We start from the raw sequence: 18820 nt of genomic DNA, 5'->3' as shown, positions 1-18820 counted from the left end.
CGGGGCCGTGCGCGTGTTCCCTGCCTCGTTTTATATTCCTCCTGACTTGACGGAGGGGAGGAGGATCTCTCGGCCTCGACTTGCGTCGCAAGAAGAAAGAAAACGCGACCGCGAACCCACAGGGCCCGCTCGCCCGCCCGGCCCGGGTCTCGCCCAGGGTTTGGTCCATCCATGCGCAGATGCGCTAGGCTAGGACATCGTCATCAGAATGTCAGATACTTGCGGCGCGCGCTACTGGAGCCCCATCGTCCGCGGCCAATATCAAGTAGCTGCGCGCAAACCCCAATCCGCCGACATCACCGCCGCGCGGAGCCCGGCGTACCCCTCGAGCAGAGAACCCTGATGAAAAATTAGAGACAGACACGTCACACACGAAGAAACTGAGCCGGGTAAGGAAACGGGCGCGGGCGTGCTCGAACCGTGTGACCTACCTGCCGCAGCGGCCGGGTGGAGCGCGGGTTCTGTAGCACCGAATCCGTATGGTGGTAGAGGGCGGGTCGGACCCTAACCCGTCCCCAACCCCAACTCAGTCCAACCTCTCGACGAGATTGTTCTGCTCGTTTGACGACTGGGCCGGCTGCGCTCGGATCAATCGATCCAGGATGTCGCCGCCGCCGAGACGAGAAGGCGACCGAGACGCCGCAATCACGTGCAATTGCAGCAAGCGCCGCCGCCTCGCGCGGGGCGGATCCGACGGGGGTGACGACGGTGAAGACGTGCGGCCATGGGCTTCGCTGGCCCAGGATCTGGTGGAGCTTATAGCGTGGCGTGTGCTGGCCGGCGACCTGCTGGATTACAAACGTCCGCCTCCGCGCCGTCTGCTCCCACGGGACCAAGAGCACCCTCCGCCCGCGCGGTCGCAGCCTTGTGGATCCGCGCTTCCACCCGCGACGGTGGATGATATTGCCCGAAGGCCACGGGCTCTACCCGGGCCACCCCAACCTCGGCGGGTACGTGCGTTTCTTCAGCCTCACCACCACCAGTCCCAGGTTCGTCCGCGTCCACCGACCGCTCTTCGACGACCACGTCGTCCTCGATTCGGTAGATGGTCTCCTGCTGCTGCTGCTGCACCGGGAGCATGGCACCACCATCTGCCTCCTCCACCCCTTCACCGGCGACATCGCCGAGTTCCCACCGCTGTCATCCCTTCTGCAGCAGACGGAGCGCTACCGCTACATGAGCGAGGAGTCCAATCTCAGCGAGCTCCGGCTTTACCTCTAGGGACTTTGTGCCGCCGTCACCGTGGGTGTCGCCGGGACCATGGCATCACCGTGGTTATAGCCTTTGGCCCGAGACGCCGTGTAGCCCACGCCACGGCCGGTGACCAGCGCTGGACCCTCTCCGCTCGCAAGCTGCCGTTTTTGCTAGTACCACCAATTTCTTTCCAGGGCAAAGTGTACGCTATGTCATCAAAGTCTCTTGGCGAGCGCAATGTTCGGATCAGATTGATCCGCCTACGCCGAGTGCAGAGGGTTCGCACTTGCTATCTGATCTGCAGCCAGCAGCGAGGATTATTGTCGAGTGCCCAGTGGTCGCAACTATGGCAGCAGGCCACCTGGTAGAATGCAGGTCAGAGCTCATGCTCGTTGGTTCTCATGACACCTCATTTACACAACTAGTAGTTTACAGGCTCGCTGACCTTATCAGAGGAAGAGCTATTCCTATAACAGACATCGGAGAGCATGCCCTCTTGCTTGGTGATCGATCCTTGTGCGTCTCATCTAACAAGGGGTTCCCTTTTGTTCCGGGCAACTCAATCACCTGCAACTATAGAATTCCAAAACACGATTCGCAGGTGGGAGTATGTTGCCAGAGACTTATTGAGCATTACCATCTAGGTAGTGGTACCTGGTCTCTAGCCATACCCAGGGATAACCCCCCAGCGAGCCCTTAAACGCTCGTGCATCATATTTTCACCTGCTGCTACCGCAGCCATTGGTATGTTGAGGATGTTTATATTTTTTTATATATTTGTGTTTATTTTTATATGTGCTAGACTAGGAAGACAGTTAGAGATGATGCTGTATGTTTGTTTTGTTCGATTCGGAAAGTTAATGTTTTCTCCTTATGCTTTTTTCAGGAATAAAGCACTCATGTTCCACGGAGCTGTAAGACCTGATTGGTCGGTGAAGCCAAATCTGTGGATAGGCGTAAGTCCTAGTTTTGATCAATTCAGCTATTAATGAGTAATTGCAATATTTTCCATGCATGTCATGTTCCTGTGATATGTAATTAGTTCTACCAATCCAACGAATTCATCATTCTGCCATAGCTTCTTGAGATACAAACCATGGCTTTAGAAGATGTGGGCTGCCATCTCATTCATGTCTAGATAATTGTTCTTTTCGAAGTTCTTCCTTTCTAGTTTGTTTTACTTAGTGCACGTGTACTTTTACTTAAGGTATTGGTTAGGCATTGCCACTGTTCTTTTATTAGGGCCTTTGTTCTTTTATTCTTGTCTTCTACTTTCTTTGCTTGGTACCCTCTAGTTTGGCCATTGTTGACAAACTTACCTTGTTTTTCTTAAAAAAAAATCCAGAGTTGATGGATGATCTCTCATGGTACCTTGAGGCAAGAGCAAATATTTAACTTGTCGACAAAAAGTGTCCTGATAGTTGTCACTGAAAGATGGGCTGGCGTTGCCGCCGAGCCATACATGGTCACCTTCCTGTCATGTGCCAATAGTGGCATTCCAGCATCCTTGATGATTTGCACAGCATTTTGGCAAGGAGTTAGGAAGTGACAATGTGCATGTACAGGAGTTTGTACGCGTGCTGCAAACTTTGAAACACATATTGTACAGGTGTACAAGTTTGGAGTTGATCATTACTTATAAATAGAGAAAGCACAGCTGATTGCACATGTTGTAGCCTTGACACCTTTGTCACTTTGACAGACATTCGCTGCTAACAGCTTATATGAGTTTCAGACAGACGGACGGAGCTTAAGCTTTCGCTTCATTCTCCCTGATGGTTTATACAGTACTCCCTCCGTTCTAAAAAAACAAATCTTTCTATAATTCAAAATTTATCCTAAAAAACAAGCCATCTTGTCCTATTTAGAAAGTGCATGTGCATGTAAAAATCAATTAGTGCTAAATATGGATAATAAATGGGGGCAAACATGGTCATTTTACCTTCTTATTAATTTATCCTCTATGATGACTTGTTTTTTAGACAGAGAAAATATATAGTATTTCTCCATGTTTCAAAAGTTCAGGCACGCGCGCCCACGCATACACAAGGTTGAGATCAACATCTCTCGGTCTGACAAGAACGGCAAGGCTACGAGCCCACGAGTTGCCGCGCCACTGGAAGCTCATCGCAGTGGCTTGAAGACCTGGGAGTAGGGCGAGACGACGGCCTCCTGTACCATCCTCCGGGGATCGCCGGGATCGCGCCCCCACTGGATCTCGCTCATGTTGGGCGTCTCCACGAAGAGCATGGTGAACTCGCCCACCTTCTCCGCGCGCCCGCGACGGCCCGCCCGCAGCACAAGCGCGTTGCCCCTGTGGTACGAGAAGATGCCGCCCGTGAGGCGCACGATATCGCCCGGCTCGAAGGCGCCGCACTCGCCGCCCCACAGCAGGAAGTGCGCCGCCGCGGTGTCGTCCGCCACCAGCGCTAGGCACGTCACCTCCTCGCCGCCGCGGGCCTGGGCGTGGGGGTGCGGGTGCGGGTGGGCCGGGCGGGCCGCCGGCGCCGCCTTGTCGAGCACGATGAACGTCGTGTTCACCGTGTTGGTCGCCGCCGGGACCAGGTCCTTGAGCTTCACCGTCCCGCCGCCGGGCGTGTCGGCCTGCAGCATGGCGTCAGGTTAATCACCGTGCCCAGAAGCTCCAATCAGGCTTCTGATCGAACACATTGCGGGCGTCTCGGATTTGGGTGGCAACAACGCATCGGGCGCATTGGTAAGAGGAGGAAGGAAGGGGAGGACGGAAACGTTGGCTCACCTCTCCCTGCGCCATCAACGGTGCTCGTTTCGGGAGAGCGGTCCCGCGGCCGCCGCCGCTGCTGCTCAGTTGCCTCGTCTGCGTGCCGCGGTTGCAGTCGGACAGGGCGGACTCGCCGCGCTGGAGGTCGGTCACGCAGGCCGCTGGGCCGTTCATTGCGCCGCACCTGCACTCTAAACTTAAATGGGCTGTAACCGGGCCGGCTTGACCTGATCTCGTGCAGTCGTGCTCCGCCAGACTGACGCGCACAACTCCGCAGGAGACAAAGGCAGCCGCGTGATGCGTTGCCCCGACGAACGGCCAATCCTACACCTCGCGCGGCAGTTCGCGTCGCCGTCGCCGTGGCCGGCGGGATCACCCCGGCCATCCAGGCGTATTGCCCGTACCACGCGTGTCGCTCCGCCTCATCGTCTGCCTCCTGGCAAACAGTGCTCCTCCGCCATCTCATCATACTGTTGTGCGCTGGATTCTCTGCTCTCTGCACATGCGCGTACGGGCTCGCCGGACGGCGGTCGGCAGCTGTCCCGACTGCGACCTGGGCACGCTAGCACTGCACGGAGTACTGGCTTCTAACGAGATGGCTTGTCGACCGCGCACGCATCGCCGTGATCATAACTCATATCCATCGACTCGTACGCAATCGCGCCAGCGGATAGACGTGCTCGACTCGAAAGCATGCCAGGTCTCTTTTAACAGTGCACGACTGCACGGCCGTGGAAAGACTCGGTGCGAGGAGGAGATCACACTCGCGCTCCGCTAATCGTGGATCAGATCATGCGTGATCCTAGTGCCATCTACACGAGCAGCTCTGCAGATGATGATGGCACGACTGCGACGTGACAAGCCCGTCGATCAATATAATTCCCTGCCGTCGAAGGGTCGCTCCGTGTCCATCCCATAATTATGGGGCTTGTCTGCCTCCCACGGCCCGGATTAATGCCAACACGACAAATCACGCCGGCCAAGTTATGGGCGCCCTGGTTCGTGTCGTGCACTACTCGTGCTGGGCGGCAGGCACGGGCGGGGCCGTGCCGTGTATTTTCTCCCGGCATTGCTTTCCGTGTTTTTTTTTGGAGAGTACGATGCTACGCACCGGGACATCAGGCAGGCGGACGTTGGGTTTCCTCCTACGAACAATGAAGAAGCTAGCATGGGGCGCGGAATCTACCCGTGGAATCGGGCCGGATTCATTGGAAGAGACCATCACTGGAAGATCAATGCCGCTCGCACTTAACGGCACGGTCCTTCGTTTCATGGGCATGGCATGGGCATCATGCATGGCACGATACAGTCACGGTAGAAGGTTCTCAAGTCAACCGAGCTAGCGGCAGCAGCAAAAAGGATCACGCGACTCGCATTTCAGACAGGAAGCTTAATTAGCCGGCAGCTCAGGCACATTTCGTAGTAGTAGTACCAACTGTAATCAATAGCAGTCTGTTTGTTTGCCAACCGGTCAAGCCTTTGTCTGCAGGGCTCTCGCTTGCTTCGCATGGAAGTCTTTTGTTCCTCTCATGCTGCTCCGTTGGACGGAGGACGGTTGTGGGGCCAAAGCCGAGCGGGGTTGGCCACGAATTTAGTGAGGGCTTTGATTGATAGTGCCACCCGCCCCTCGTGCTTCCTGTCCATCTTCTAGATCCTAACATGAGATTAACCTAGTACAAAACCTAGTACAAGGATTGTTGCCGATTTTGTGTAAAAGAATTCTCAGACTCTCGTTGGAAAGGCAGATTTCTTTGTTCTCAATCTCTTGCTTTGTTGCAGGTTACAACAGTTCCCGAATCAGAGGCAGTGAAGCCTTGACAGGTCATCCTTGATTTCTTTGAAACGACAATTTCAACCGGAAAGCTGCCAGTCCTTGGCCCGCACACTTTCACCACCACACATACTCTCGGCAGTTCGGCCGGCCGGCCGCCGTGATGAACCATCTCGGACACGAGCTGCCTGCTCAGCACCGGTGACCACTGTCCACTGGCCAGCCAGCCTCGCTGTGCCTGGGCACGCTGCCCGTTCGAAAGCCAGGTCAAGACGGGAACGCGCCATGGTCGGCCGGCTGGCCAGGCCATTAACGCCTCCTCCTACCCCACCCCTACCCCTCTACGGCTCTACCACCACCACTCCTCCTACCCCGCCATCAATGCGATCCATATGCCCCGCCTTAAATTCCCCTCGGCCCCCCTCCCCGCCACCCCACCCGGGTCGCATCCCGCGGAATCGCTTGCTCCTTCCTACTGGCGCTGCCTGCCGCTCGCTCGCCATTGCTGACCTCACGGCAGCCTCGTCACCGCGTTGCAGGCCTCGCCCCCGCATTGCCGCTGCCGCTATATAAGCACGCGCCGCACGCGAGGAGATTAGTCTGTTAGTATCGTTGGAGAGAGCCGAGCGAGACGCGCAAGCAACCGGAGGGGATATCGACGAAGGAAGGAGAGGGGAGGGATGGTGTTCTTCTGCTTCCTGGTGGATCAGCGGCGGACGGTGCGGAGCAGCAAGCCGGCGGCGGGGATCTGCTCGCGGTGCGGCGGGTGCGCGAGCGTGGCGGACATGGAGACGGCCACCAGGGTCTGCTACCTGCTCACCGTGCACCGCCGCACCTGGCGCGCCATCATCTGCACCTTCTGCGGCGCCATGCTCAAGTCCTACCGCCACTACAGGCTCTACTGATCTCCATCGACGGCTTTCTTGGTCGGTGACCTTGCACTCGGCGAATATTGGATATTTTTTTGTTCCCGCTTGATTATGCTCGGTTTGCAGATTGTAATGGCAGCTTGCCTGTGCATGCATGTAAATATGGGATCGGTGCCATGAAGTGAACTCTATGTCCGACTAACAAAGTGATCCATATCTTGTTCCTTTTCCCTCTACTTATGGAAGCAAGAGCGATTTTTCTTCTGAAACAACCTTGTCGAGGATTCACAATTCACTCTTCCAGCTCTTATCATCATGGATCTGGAATACTATCACTGTAGTAGGATCAGTTCTAGATGCAGGTGAAATGCTATGGTTCACAACGCCTTTCCCTGCTTAATCGGTCAGCATTCACCGGTCATGCTCATACATTTCTTCTCCCCCTCCATATCAAGAACGTGGTCCCTCACACCTGAACAACATTTGTCAGGTGCTACAGTATTAAAAAAATCATTTTCAGTGAGTAAAGAAATATAATCCTGAAACTGAAAGTTTCAGACTTCCTTTTTTCTGAATCTGAACTTCTGAAAGTTTTAGATTTTCATCTAGAAGGAAAAGGGCAAGGCATTTAAACCCATATATGCCCGACCACCAATTCATAAGCATTAACTACGCCATGCGAGATCATTTAAATTGACGCGGGCGGGGCCTCCAGTACCAAACAACTCCATTTTAATTCCGTCGCCCCACAACACAGGAGCAGCAGCTGTCATTTGGTGGTGCCATTCCTAGGCTGTCATCAAGGTCAATTTCACGGTGCCGGACGCTGGTGCGTGGTGACCACAGCCAGCCAGCCGGCCGGCAGCCGCTAACGAGGACGAATCAGGCGGCGCGGCGCGGCGGCAGGCCGAGGCGCGCCAGCGCGACGGGCGAGGAGCAGCTGGTAGTTGGGGCGCGGGGTTTGGTGGTTTTTGACTTGTAGCAGCACACGGAGACGGCGGCGGAGCGGCAGACCTGACTCGGTCAGTTGGGGCGTTGCAGAGCGTCAGACCCGTGCGGCTGGCGAGCAGCAGGTGCTGGCGCTCCACCTCGCCTCCTACCGATTTTCTTGCGCGCCGCCCCGTGCTCCCGGTTGCCGAGGCGCATGACGGTCGGCAACGACAGGCATGGTCGGTTGAGCCGTCGCCGCTTGCCGGCATCGAGCTGCGGGCGGGCATGAAGTGGATGTGTCGCCGGCGACGTGAGGAGGAGGGCGGTTGGGGCAGCCGTTGATGGGCACACCGCACACGCCGGGGACTGGCAGCGGCAGCGTTGGTGTCTTGCCGTCTTGGTCACCGGTCAGCACTCAGCAGCCAGAGAGCTCTTTCCTTGGACTGAAACCGTTGTCCGGCTGGAGAGTTTAACATGGGCCGGTCGGCAACTCAACATCACCACAGAAATGCTCCAGAATTTGGGCGTCGCGGGACAAGCCGCCGTGTGTACCAAAGTGCGTACTGGTGACTGGTGAGCGGTAACGGACCGTGGTTTAATGATGCATCTGGCAGCATGGGGCGCATCTTGACGGTTATACCATGCCGGTGCTGTTCTTTCAGAGGCTGCCACACCGATGTAACGAGGGTGACATAGAGAAACGATGGGTGCTGTATAAAGAATGAATAGTTTCAGAAGCAAATGGATAGCTGTTCACAGTGGAGTGTTGCACAAAGTATATTCTTTTGTTGTTCTGAACTGGACTGCTGAAAAGTCTAGCAGTCTACATCAACTTTCTAGTGGTAACAAAACGACCGTATCAATGACAAACAAAAGTTAGCGATGTCTCTGTTAAGAAGAGCTTCTCACTTCATCGTCTTCTAGAATGAGAAATTGACAAACCACAAGAGAGAAAAAGAGCACCCTCAAGGATCAATTGAATTAACTAATGCCAGCACTGTCAGGATGATTCGGAAACTCTTTATCTTTCATCTCAGGCGGAGATGCGGTATTGTCCTCTTCAATCAAGTTTTCGTCCTCACTTAGAACAGCTTCTTTCATCGGGGAGGCGCTTTCTGCTGAATCAGCAACTGCAGGATTAGCCGAGCCTGATGCTGGTTGCTGGGTCCACAGCTAGTATCTCATCACCAGCATCAAACAGGCCCTCTCTAACCAAGGCAGAATAGATGTCATGAACATTGCTGTCTGGGTTTTGCAAGCTTGTGAGAAGTTCCGCCTCTTGAGCATTATCTGCTTCTGTTGATCTTTCACCCACTGCTCCACCCATCCTGGCCGACAAAGCTGCGCCCTGGAGCCATCATTAAGGTAGCATTGTAAAGCTAGAACTACAAGTTAGCCAGCTTGGTATGAAGCAAACAATGCAAAACTGTAGTATCATGAATACACACTTCAAGTAAAGGCATATTTAAAGTTTACTCAGCAAAGAGGTAATATAGCTAAGAATCACCCATATTGGGGACTTGAACTCCGAAAGTTGCCATGGCCATCATTGAGGAAATCCAAAAGAACATGTACCCAAAAAGAAATATTTCATGATACTCCAGTTTTAAATATAAATTTTGGATGAAAAAAAAGATAAACAAATCTCTTCATCAGGAAAGAGCCAGCCAGCTTTGCCATGTCAACTGATGAAGACATAAGTGTGCTACTGCAAGAGGTTGCCTTGGATTTCTTAAAATAAAAATCCATTTGCATCCACACTTCAAAATATAAAGGAAAAAGTCCATTTTACTCCCTTCAACAATTCACTTTGTCCGCTTAACCCCCTGAGGAAAATTTAGACTTAATTTACTCCCCCAACAATTCCAATTAGTACAATCTACCCCTAATGCTATTTTTCTTTTTTTTCTCCGCATACAAATTGAATTTTAAGTTCAAATTTTATTAGTGGGTAGAGAACATGATGCCCTATGTCAAAAAAATACATTAAGAATTTTTCATGATTATTTTCATAAGTTGGAAACATTTAACACGGAATTTATCACAAAAATACAATTCTGCATAAAAAATATTCATGAAAAAATCATTATGTATTTTTCTAGCATAGGGCAAAATATTGTAAGTTACATTGCAAAATTTCAAGTTCAAATTCCACTTGTATGCGGAGAAATAAAAGAGAGGGGTAGATTGGACCAACTGGAATAGTTTGGGGAAGTAAATTGAGCCTAAATTTTGTTTAGGGGGTTAAGTGGACAAAGTGAATTGTTGAGGGGAGTAAAATCGACTTTTTCCAAATATAAAAAGATGTAGACGATAAATCTACACAGACCAATAGCATAGAAATAGGAGGATTAACTGTGTCACGGTGTACTTCAATTGTGCTTGTATTCTCTACAGAAGCTTCTCATGCTGTAGTACTTGCATCATCATCACCATCTGCAAGGAGTATGATAAAGCAGAACGAAGAAAAGAAAAGTCATCAGTTATCTGGACAAAATTATTCAACGGAGAAAAACCTATAACAATGCCCAGATTGCAGGGAGAAAAAGGGAGGCTATGATGATATGGTTATTCAAGAAGCCAAAAGGCATATGAAGTAAAAAGTAGGTAAAATTGTAGAAACGGACAAAGAGGAGTCACATACAGAACTTGTAGGGACTAACAAGTGCGGCTTCCAACATTGCTTCGAATTTTTGTGAGGCAGATACTAGATAGTCCATCTCCCCCTGGATTACAAAAACCAACAGATTTAATGCTATATAGTAATACGCATGCTTCCATCTCCAGCTAAGAGTGCTAGACATTCTAGAACATGCAAAAATATCAGACAGCACCATGAATGAATAGCAGAATAACTGATGGTTTCAATATGATAAATAAACCAACTACCTTTTTAAAACGTTGTTTCAGTCCAAGCATTTGAGCTTCAAATAGATCATCAGCTCCAGAGTCCAAAGACTCCCCTTGAAACTCTCGCAACCAGCTGAAGTCATTAGTTATAGTTAGTGCATCATCTATTTGAATAAATAGAAAAACTCAAATGAATATATTCATAGAAAGGGTGAGACTTTTTCTGAAGACTGAGAACTGAAAAAAAAAATTGCTATTACCTGCCAAGCCGCAGCCATGACCGTGATTATACTCTTCAGAACCAATAATATGTGGGAGAGATGGTCGAAAGGCCCTTTCTTTTGAAAGTGATCCTTATAGGAAGCAAATCCTATGTGTAATGCATTTTCGTATCTTGGTAAGATGTCATGTTCATAATCCTGAGCTCACACTGGTGACTGAGTAGAACTTCTTATACTGTCTCTTGTTCTCAAGTCGATATCATCATCAGAAACTTTCTGCAGTTGAAGCCTCAACGTTAGAACTCAATGGTGGTTTACGTTCCATTACTTGATGAGGAGTACATACATTGTTCTCTAAAACTAATTACTAGTATTAAGTTGCAGCTGGACTTGGAAGAGCATGACACCATGAAATGAGTCACCGATCATATACAGCCTAAAACAATCCTTTCGTCATCTCAAGTCAATAGCCAACAACTCAATTGTGTAATGACCATGATTCCACTAAATAGAGCGATCCAGGACAAGGACAATTCAAAGGTTGGAACCTCTACTTGAATGTTCAGTAAATCTTTGGCGGGTGAGGTGGTCGAAAGCGACCACCGCCGTCTTCATATCCAGCTCCGGCGCACCAGTCTCTTCCAGCAACCCATTCACCTCCGCGGCAGCCCCTTTAGCCCTCCCCTCCACCCTGTCAGAGAAATGCTGCAGCCACTTCAAGACCTGCAATGTGAGAAGAGAAAAACACATCGCACGTTACTAGAGCCGGACACAAGGCCTCGGGCTGGAGTTGACAATAATTCCCAAGTCTGAGCAACGTCTCAGCGCAACAAATACGTGACGGGCGGATTTGCTACTGATTCGAGCGAGAATGCGAGTCGGCGCAGGGATCCGCATCGGCGGGCGACGGTGGCGGCAAGTTTAATCGGTACCTGGTTTTGGATTCCGACGTGCTTGGCGATGTAATTGGAGCCGCCGCCGCCGCCGCCGCCGCCGAGGGTTTATCCTGCCTGGCGCTGGGCTCCCTGCGCCTCCATCTCCCTCCGCGCTCTTCCTCTCGCCGCTCGCTTCAGCGGATTTCGCTGCATGAGGGAAGGGAGAGGAAAAGGAAATTACGATATAAAACCCGCCTTCTTAGCAGAAAACGCCTCACTGCTGGTTCAGGGTGGGTACTGGACCGGACCGGACATGGAACATTCTACCTGGGCCCGTGCAAGAGTTATAGTGCGCCAGAAAGCATGTGGTGGCAATGTGCGGCCCAACTCCAGTTTCATTCGCGTGCGGATGCTTTTTTTTGAGGGCAGAGGCTGGGTATCCTCCCGCTTCATCGGAAGCATATTGTCAGGGTTAGGTTTTCTCACCGATAAGCCTGACTGGTAGCGTTCTCACTCCCAGCGAGGTGCATTACCTAGGATTCGAGCACCGATATGCCTCTTGTTTTTGTTTTTGTTTCGTTTTATTTTTCTTCTTAGAGAATGGACTGGATGCGTCATGTTTTGCTTGACTCGGGCTCTCGCTGGAAAATCAGCTCCACGCACGAAAATGACGCAAAAACATTCTGTCAGATTACGCAGCAGGGAGGGGCTGTGACTGTGATCCAAGGACAGTCGAAGAACTCTGCATTTTTCTATAAAAAGAAATGGATGTGCATAAGCAAGCATACTGCTAGTACATAATAAACTCACGGCATCAACTAATTTCAGCGTGGTACAGAAGCAAATTAACCCAACAAAGAGTTGCTACCAACGTGGGGACTCCCGCTTTTGACTTGCCACAAACTCTGTCAAGCCTGTCTCCGTCGTGTGTTTGTATGAAGAATTCGCTTGTTGTTACTGTCACATAATATAAACAGCTTGGTACACGCAGAACTGCAGGAGCAAAACACCAAACGGAGCATCCAACAGCTCTCCGTTCGGTAAACCAAAACAAAACGAGAAGAAACAACAGATGGAGGAGAGGACCAGCTGCCGCACCTCACCTACTAATCATGCTTAAGCAACATGATTGCCATTGAACAGCCATGGTAATCAGATCAAACTAAAAAGCCTGTGCCGATAAACTATCTGCACAGTTGCTCTCTGCTGTCTTCTACCGTGGCGTTGCCTCGACAGGTCAATGTTAACTTTGTGCTGCATCGAGATCGGGGACAGAGCACCGGGGAAAGCCACGTGCCAGTTACTTATCATGACCTTCTTGGAAGTATAAAAAGAAATGGGTAATGGTTGACTAGCAGATGAGAATTACCATGTGCCCGAAAAAGCTGTCAAAAATACCGGCCTACCAAGGTCATCTTTGCAGCATGGTGTCGCTGACTGTGCTAGCATCATCCATCCTAGTGTGCGGTGGACTGCCCATTTTACCGTGCAATCTTCACGCGCCTGTCATCTTCGGTTCCTTACAGTTTGCTTTAGCATATTCGCTCGTGCCGTTATTCTTTTAATTGGACCCATGCTATGCTATTGCAAATACCCAAGTTCAAAGATCTACCGTTACAATCAATTCAGCTAATACACCATTACAATTGTTTCTCTGCCAAGATATGCCATCTTGTACGTCTTTGGAAATCTACTTCGGAGATATTTATTTCCCACTTAAATTATATAACAAACATACTATAGATTATAGATAGATTATTCCTGTTTATAAGCTAGGTTATCATAATCCAATAAGCTACTCTTCTCCTCTAGCTTATAAATTATAATCTAGGTTATATAATCTTGGGTGAAAACAAACAGAGCCTTCGTCGTTCATTGGTGAAACCACAATTTTATCTAAAACTGAAATCTTCAATCACGGTTAAAAGTTACAAAATTTCATCATGCATTGCCAAAATATCATTGGGTAAGTTTGATAGAGACATGCCTTTTCTTTTGTCTCTAGCCACAATAGATCGATGTTTTGAGAAAAGCACCTGATGAAATTTCGAGGAGTTCATGTTCCCATCAATCCTACCTTGGCCGGTGTGAGCGTTACAAAAATATCCGGGGGCTTAATCGTGGTTAGGCCAGCAAACCCTCACACCACCGTCATTGTCAAACCACACAAATAAACTAGTCTCCCACCATAAACAAATCAAGAAAAAACAGATAAATAAAATCAAGGAAAATCCAGTGGGGAGGGAGAGAGAGGAAGCAAGCGAGAAGGTCAAGCCGCGAAGAGAACAGAGGCACGGCACAGATCCCTCTCCTCTCTCCCTCTCTCTCCTCGACCCTTCCGACGCGGCAAAGCCAAAACACCGGGAGGAGAGGGAGAGAGAAAGAGGGAGCAGGAGGAGCCCGAAATCCGAACCCCAACCCCGAATCCTGGTACAATCTCTCAATCAGGGGAGCCTCGGGGTCTGATCGGGTCGGAGGATTCGGGGGCGCAGCCATGAACGAGAAGGCGTCCGTATCCAAGGAGCTCAACGCCAAGCACAAGAAGGTCCGGTTGTTGCTTCCTGCTCCACGCCCTTCTCCGAGTATTTTCGTAGATCGGGACCGCGCGCTGCTGCTGCTTTGATTGACAAGAGGATTGAGGGGGAATCCGTTTTCGGGTGCGGTCAATTGTCTTGTTCGGGATTCAGGATTCGGGATCTGCGGTGACGTCGGCAGTTGATTTCTCTTTCGCCGTTACGCTGATCTGCGTAATTGATTTGTGACTCTGTGGTTGAGTTGATGCGAGGGGCGGATCCGAGCTCTGCTCCGTTCCCTTTTGCTTAGGGTCATGTGGGAACCAAGGAATGAAGGAACCACGCTTGCTGTTGGTGACGTTTAGGTCTCTTCATTTGGCTGCTAGAAGGCGGATTGATTCCGAATTTTCTTATCAGTATCTGTCTGTTAGATTTACAAACTATCTCGTTTATATTGTGTATAGTAATAAGAAAGGCAGAACCATTTTTTGGCTTCCTGATATTTTAGTTCACACTTCACAGTGCAAGTAACCTCACTAGCTTCCCTTCATTGTCGAGACAAAAGTTCGCCATTTTGTTGACCCTATGTTGTGTTAGCATCCTTCTATTATGCTTGTTGGCCTTTTCCGAAACCTAGCCATCTTAACTAATTGTATCTTCTCTGTTCAGATATTAGAAGGTCTTCTTCGGCTGCCTGAGAACAGAGAATGCGCGGACTGCAAGTCAAAGTGAGTGGAACTGTGTCAATTTAGTTGTTTCAAACATGGAAATGGTGAATTTAGACATATCTAGATGCTGCCAGAATAGCTTCCTTACACTATCAGTTATCACTTGAGGACATGGCTTTTTTGTTTTTTAAATGTTTTTTGAGTAAATGGGATGATATTTTATGGTCCAAAACATCTACAGGTCTACCGTTTGTTTAGGAATTTATGTTACATGTGCAAGCACACCTTTGATTACAGGAAAAGGGCCTAAAATGAAAAATTTATGTCAGCGGAAAAGGAGCTTGGTGGGTTATTTCTTAGTTTTATCCTAGCCCCCTAGTGATATACAAAGCTTCCTTGACTGCTTTAATTCATTGTAGTTGCATGTACTATGGGTAGATACTTGTTCTTACAACTTTGTCCATGTTGAAAAACCTAACTGTGACCATATTGCAGGGGTCCTCGATGGGCAAGTGTGAATCTAGGGATCTTTATATGCATGACATGTTCTGGAATTCATAGAAGCCTTGGGGTGCACATATCTAAGGTCAGTGACTAATCATGTGCATGAGCTTCACTGTTTACTTTTCCAACTCAGCATCTCTATCACTGGTAGACATTTGTCCTTCGTAGATGTCCTCAAAGAATTGTATGGAAGCCACAACACTGATGTATGGCTTAAGGTGATCTGCTTTTGAAGACAATTTGCTATCTCTTGACCTGTTGTTTTACGGCTTCAAATGTTTAACCTTGAAATTGTGTACTATGTTGCCAACTTCAATTTCACTGACATTACTAGCTGACATAATGATAATCATGTATCACTACAGCACTATCCAGTTCTAGAGTATCAGCTTAATTGTCCTTATCATGCAAGAACCTTGGCATCTAGCTGTGCTTATGTTTTTGTTGGCTACATTGCTTCTATCCTGATCTTTTTGCATTTAAGTTTATTCAGTTTGTCGATAACACATTGTTTGTGTAAGCCAGAGAGAAAATGGCTTCATAAAACATATGTTGCTGTTGTTCATGTTGTATTGTCTACTATAAGCCATAGATGGTTATCAAATAGCCCACGACTTTTATCATTTTATTAAAGCATCTTCTTCCTTCTGCAGGTAAGATCTGCCACCCTGGATACATGGCTGCCAGAGCAAGTTGCATTTATTCAATGTAAGGATTACTATCTGTTGTGTAACTTGGACATTTTAGTTGAATAAAACCGTGATGATATTTTTCATGATGGTTGCTCTTATTTCTTGCAGCAATGGGAAATGAAAAGGCAAACAGCTACTGGGAAGCAGAGCTGCCTCCTAACTATGATAGGGTTGGAATAGAGAATTTCATCCGTGCAAAGTATGATTCTTCTGATCTTTCTGTACTTTGATCTAGTGTAATTCATTCATATCTGCTTCCTCTTCAAACACTACATGTGACCAATATTATGTCTGAAATGTAGATACGAGGACAAGAGATGGGTACCGAGGAATGGAACGTCACGACCTTCCTCTGGTGCTCGAGATGAGAAGAGCCAAGAGTCTCCGGCTAGTGCTAACAGGAGTGGATATGGTCACAGATCTTCATTTGAGCAAAACCGTGCTTCACTAGCTCCAAGCAAAATTGCACCTGCAGCTTCAAGGATACCCTCTCAGGTAACCCTTCACTACTGCAATACTGCAAGCTTTCTTATGCCACAATCAAATATCAGACAAAGATTTTGAAAATTTTTAGCACTCCTCGTTAACTCAAGATGAGTAATCCACATTGCAGAATTATTAATTATCAATCACTTTAATACACCAATAATAAGAAGGCCTTAAGTCTAAGAAGTACTTTAATAATTTACTAATTGAAATGAAAATCTGTAACATCTCATATGGGGCACTATATGCACAAAGCCATATTGGCTCAAAACAGTTAAGATAACCGAACATACTAAAACTTGAATGTGTTGATATGCAATAGCATGCTAATGAGTGTTTCATGAATCAGCATGAATAACAACCTGTATATGGTATATTGTGGTCAAGGGCATTTTACAGTTTGTTTCTTATGCTTGTCCTTGACAACCAAGCTTGATGATAATCAGTGGTTTCATCTAGTTCATGTGGTCTTCCTTACCATAATCTCTAGTCTAGTTGGTCAAATTAGTCAATTTTTAGCATTGTAATCATGTATGATGAACAAAGATATCATGTCTAACAGTAAACTGTTCGGCATTAGGATTCCATATCATTCCATTTGAATAGAGCTTCTAGTAGTTTTGGTACTTAAGTTAGTTCATTTCTAGTATGTTTCCTTGTTTATTTAGTTGACAGTCTTAAGTTTAAACATGGCATGATTGCATGGGAAGCAGGCATCACCTCCAAAAGTAGAACCACCAGTTCCTAAGGTGGTTTCACCTCCTCAGCCACAGAAATCTCCTGCCAAAGTTGACGCAACACCCTCTAAAGTTGAGAAGCCATCGGTTGCACCACCTCCTAAAGTTGATTATGCCACTGATCTCTTTAACATGTTATCTATGGATGGAACAACAGAGAAAGAGTCAGAGTCATCTTCAAACGATGATAATGCCTGGGATGGGTTCCAGTGTAAGTTCCTGTGTCATATTTTTTTAGCTACTATGGCAGTATGATGTTTATGGATTGCAATGCCACCTTTTTTTTCTGTTGCTCATGGGATATTCAAAAATTTTCAGCTGCACAACCAGTACCTAGCTCAGAGAAAAAGGATTCTGCCAAACCAGCAGAAAGTAAGCCCCAGTCCACATCAGGAATAGAAGACTTATTTAAAGACTCACCAGCTGTGTCAGTATCCTCAGCTCCAGCTGTTTCCCAAGCAAATGCGAAGAATGATATCATGAGTTTGTTCGAGAAGGTGAGCACAGCACTTCTTTTGCAACACTGTTCAAGAAGAATGGCTCTACCCACAAAAGAAAGGGCACATCCGTGGTGTATCTAAGAAATAGCTATGTTTTGCAGTCCAATATGGTATCACCATTCGCTCTCCACCAGCAGCAGCTGGCATTGATGTCCCAGCAGCAAGCTCTTCTAGCTGCTCTTAAAGCTGGAAATGCACCCCAAATGGTTCCGGGGAATGCCAATCAGCTAAATGCTAATGGTTCTAATCCCCCTCTTGGAACCTTGCCTTTTCAAAACTGGACAAATCTTGGTTATCAAAACCCTGGGTTGACTCCAGCAGCAGCACCAGCAGCACAGGATGGTGCCGCTAAGGTAAATACTTGAAGATGCTACATATATTTATTGGCATTATATCTGAATTAAATTGTTCCACGTGTTATCTTTCTTTGCTTTACTGTGTGACAGGTTGCGAACAACAATCAGGACTTCTCTTCTGGGAGCTTCGGTTTTGGTACACCTGGGTAAGCTATACCGTCTGACATTTTAGTTGCAGATTGTGGTTGATGGAATTTCATGCTGCACCACACTGGATTTGTAAACAAATTTTGGATGTGTATGAAGTCGGTAATTGATCATATGTCCATTTTTCTGACGTGTCCTGTTGGTTGCAGGCTGTACAACATTAGTTCAGCTGTCCCAGCAAATGGGGCCGCGGCTGCAGGTGCTAGCAACAATGGCACTGGATCCACTGCCTCATCTACTCTCCCCTCACAATCTGGCAAAGATTACGACTTTTCCTCATTAACTCAAGGATTTTTCTCCAAACGATGAGCACCTTGTGAGCTTGGAAACCGAACAGACCAGTGTGTAATGTTGGACGGGGCATATTGATGTAGGGAGCACAAGGGGCTTGTGCACAATTATTTGAGGCAGCTTTTCTTCTGGTGGATACATAGTTACATGACTTTGTAGCTGTCGGACAAGTAAGAGGGAAAATATGTCGCTAGATAGCTCATGATGTTTCTACAATTGAAGAGTTCGTTGTCAGTTATGCTTCCTGCTTTTACTCGAGGATTACGCCTTGTCAGTTATAGAAGTATAATGCAGCCTTTCCATTGTCTTGGTCGTGACTTAGCTGCAATGCCGATACTGATTACAGATTATTTTGTATTGTACAAGACAATTGGATTTTATTTGTTTTCACATTTGTGTACTGTTGTGAGACTGAAGTGGCCTCATCAAGGCATTGAACCACACTTTCAAGCATTTGTGTGTGTGTGTGTGTGTGT

General features: G+C 48.1%; 4 protein-coding genes and 1 pseudogene across 5 annotated transcripts; 3 read left to right on the top strand and 2 right to left on the bottom strand.

Moving 5' to 3' along the window:
• Window positions 1-552: 552 nt before the first annotated feature.
• On the top strand, window positions 553-2817 carry LOC112883167. Of its 2 annotated transcripts, none has more exons than XR_003226764.1 (3): window positions 553-950; window positions 2081-2150; window positions 2540-2817. XR_003226764.1 is itself a non-coding variant. In XM_025948420.1 (3 exons), exon 1 carries the CDS (start codon window positions 603-605, stop codon window positions 1560-1562), a length of 960 nt encoding a protein of 319 aa, XP_025804205.1. In that variant the 5' UTR covers window positions 553-602; the 3' UTR covers window positions 1563-1938; window positions 2081-2150; window positions 2540-2817. The 2 variants fall into 2 exon arrangements, 1 of the variants encoding a protein (XP_025804205.1); XM_025948420.1 differs by having other exon boundaries at window positions 553-1938.
• Window positions 2818-3112: 295 nt separating this feature from the next.
• On the bottom strand, window positions 3113-4119 carry LOC112882705 (SOSS complex subunit B homolog). The gene is made up of 2 exons (XM_025947820.1): window positions 3953-4119; window positions 3113-3798 (listed from the first exon to the last, which is right to left on the bottom strand). Exons 1-2 carry the CDS (start codon window positions 4106-4108, stop codon window positions 3319-3321), a joined length of 636 nt encoding a protein of 211 aa, XP_025803605.1. The 5' UTR covers window positions 4109-4119; the 3' UTR covers window positions 3113-3318.
• A 1953-nt stretch (window positions 4120-6072) lies between these two features.
• Window positions 6073-6846, top strand: LOC112882296. Its single transcript, XM_025947321.1, has one exon. It carries the CDS (start codon window positions 6386-6388, stop codon window positions 6608-6610), a length of 225 nt encoding a protein of 74 aa, XP_025803106.1. The 5' UTR covers window positions 6073-6385; the 3' UTR covers window positions 6611-6846.
• A 1422-nt stretch (window positions 6847-8268) lies between these two features.
• On the bottom strand, window positions 8269-11718 carry LOC112881276 (annotated as a pseudogene).
• A 1949-nt stretch (window positions 11719-13667) lies between these two features.
• On the top strand, window positions 13668-18797 carry LOC112879830 (ADP-ribosylation factor GTPase-activating protein AGD5). The gene is made up of 11 exons (XM_025944243.1): window positions 13668-13995; window positions 14633-14691; window positions 15127-15217; window positions 15789-15843; window positions 15936-16026; window positions 16130-16322; window positions 17027-17261; window positions 17369-17547; window positions 17652-17903; window positions 17997-18052; window positions 18203-18797. The coding sequence occupies exons 1-11, from the start codon at window positions 13945-13947 to the stop codon at window positions 18360-18362; spliced, it is 1422 nt and encodes a 473-aa protein (XP_025800028.1). The 5' UTR covers window positions 13668-13944; the 3' UTR covers window positions 18363-18797.
• The last annotated feature ends 23 nt before the right edge of the window (window positions 18798-18820 follow it).

This window comes from Panicum hallii, chromosome 2 (genome assembly GCF_002211085.1).
Source record: "Panicum hallii strain FIL2 chromosome 2, PHallii_v3.1, whole genome shotgun sequence".
Taxonomy (NCBI): Eukaryota; Viridiplantae; Streptophyta; class Magnoliopsida; order Poales; family Poaceae; genus Panicum; species Panicum hallii.
The sequence above is the reverse complement of the archived record's forward strand: the minus strand, read 5'-3'. Positions and strand labels throughout refer to the sequence as shown.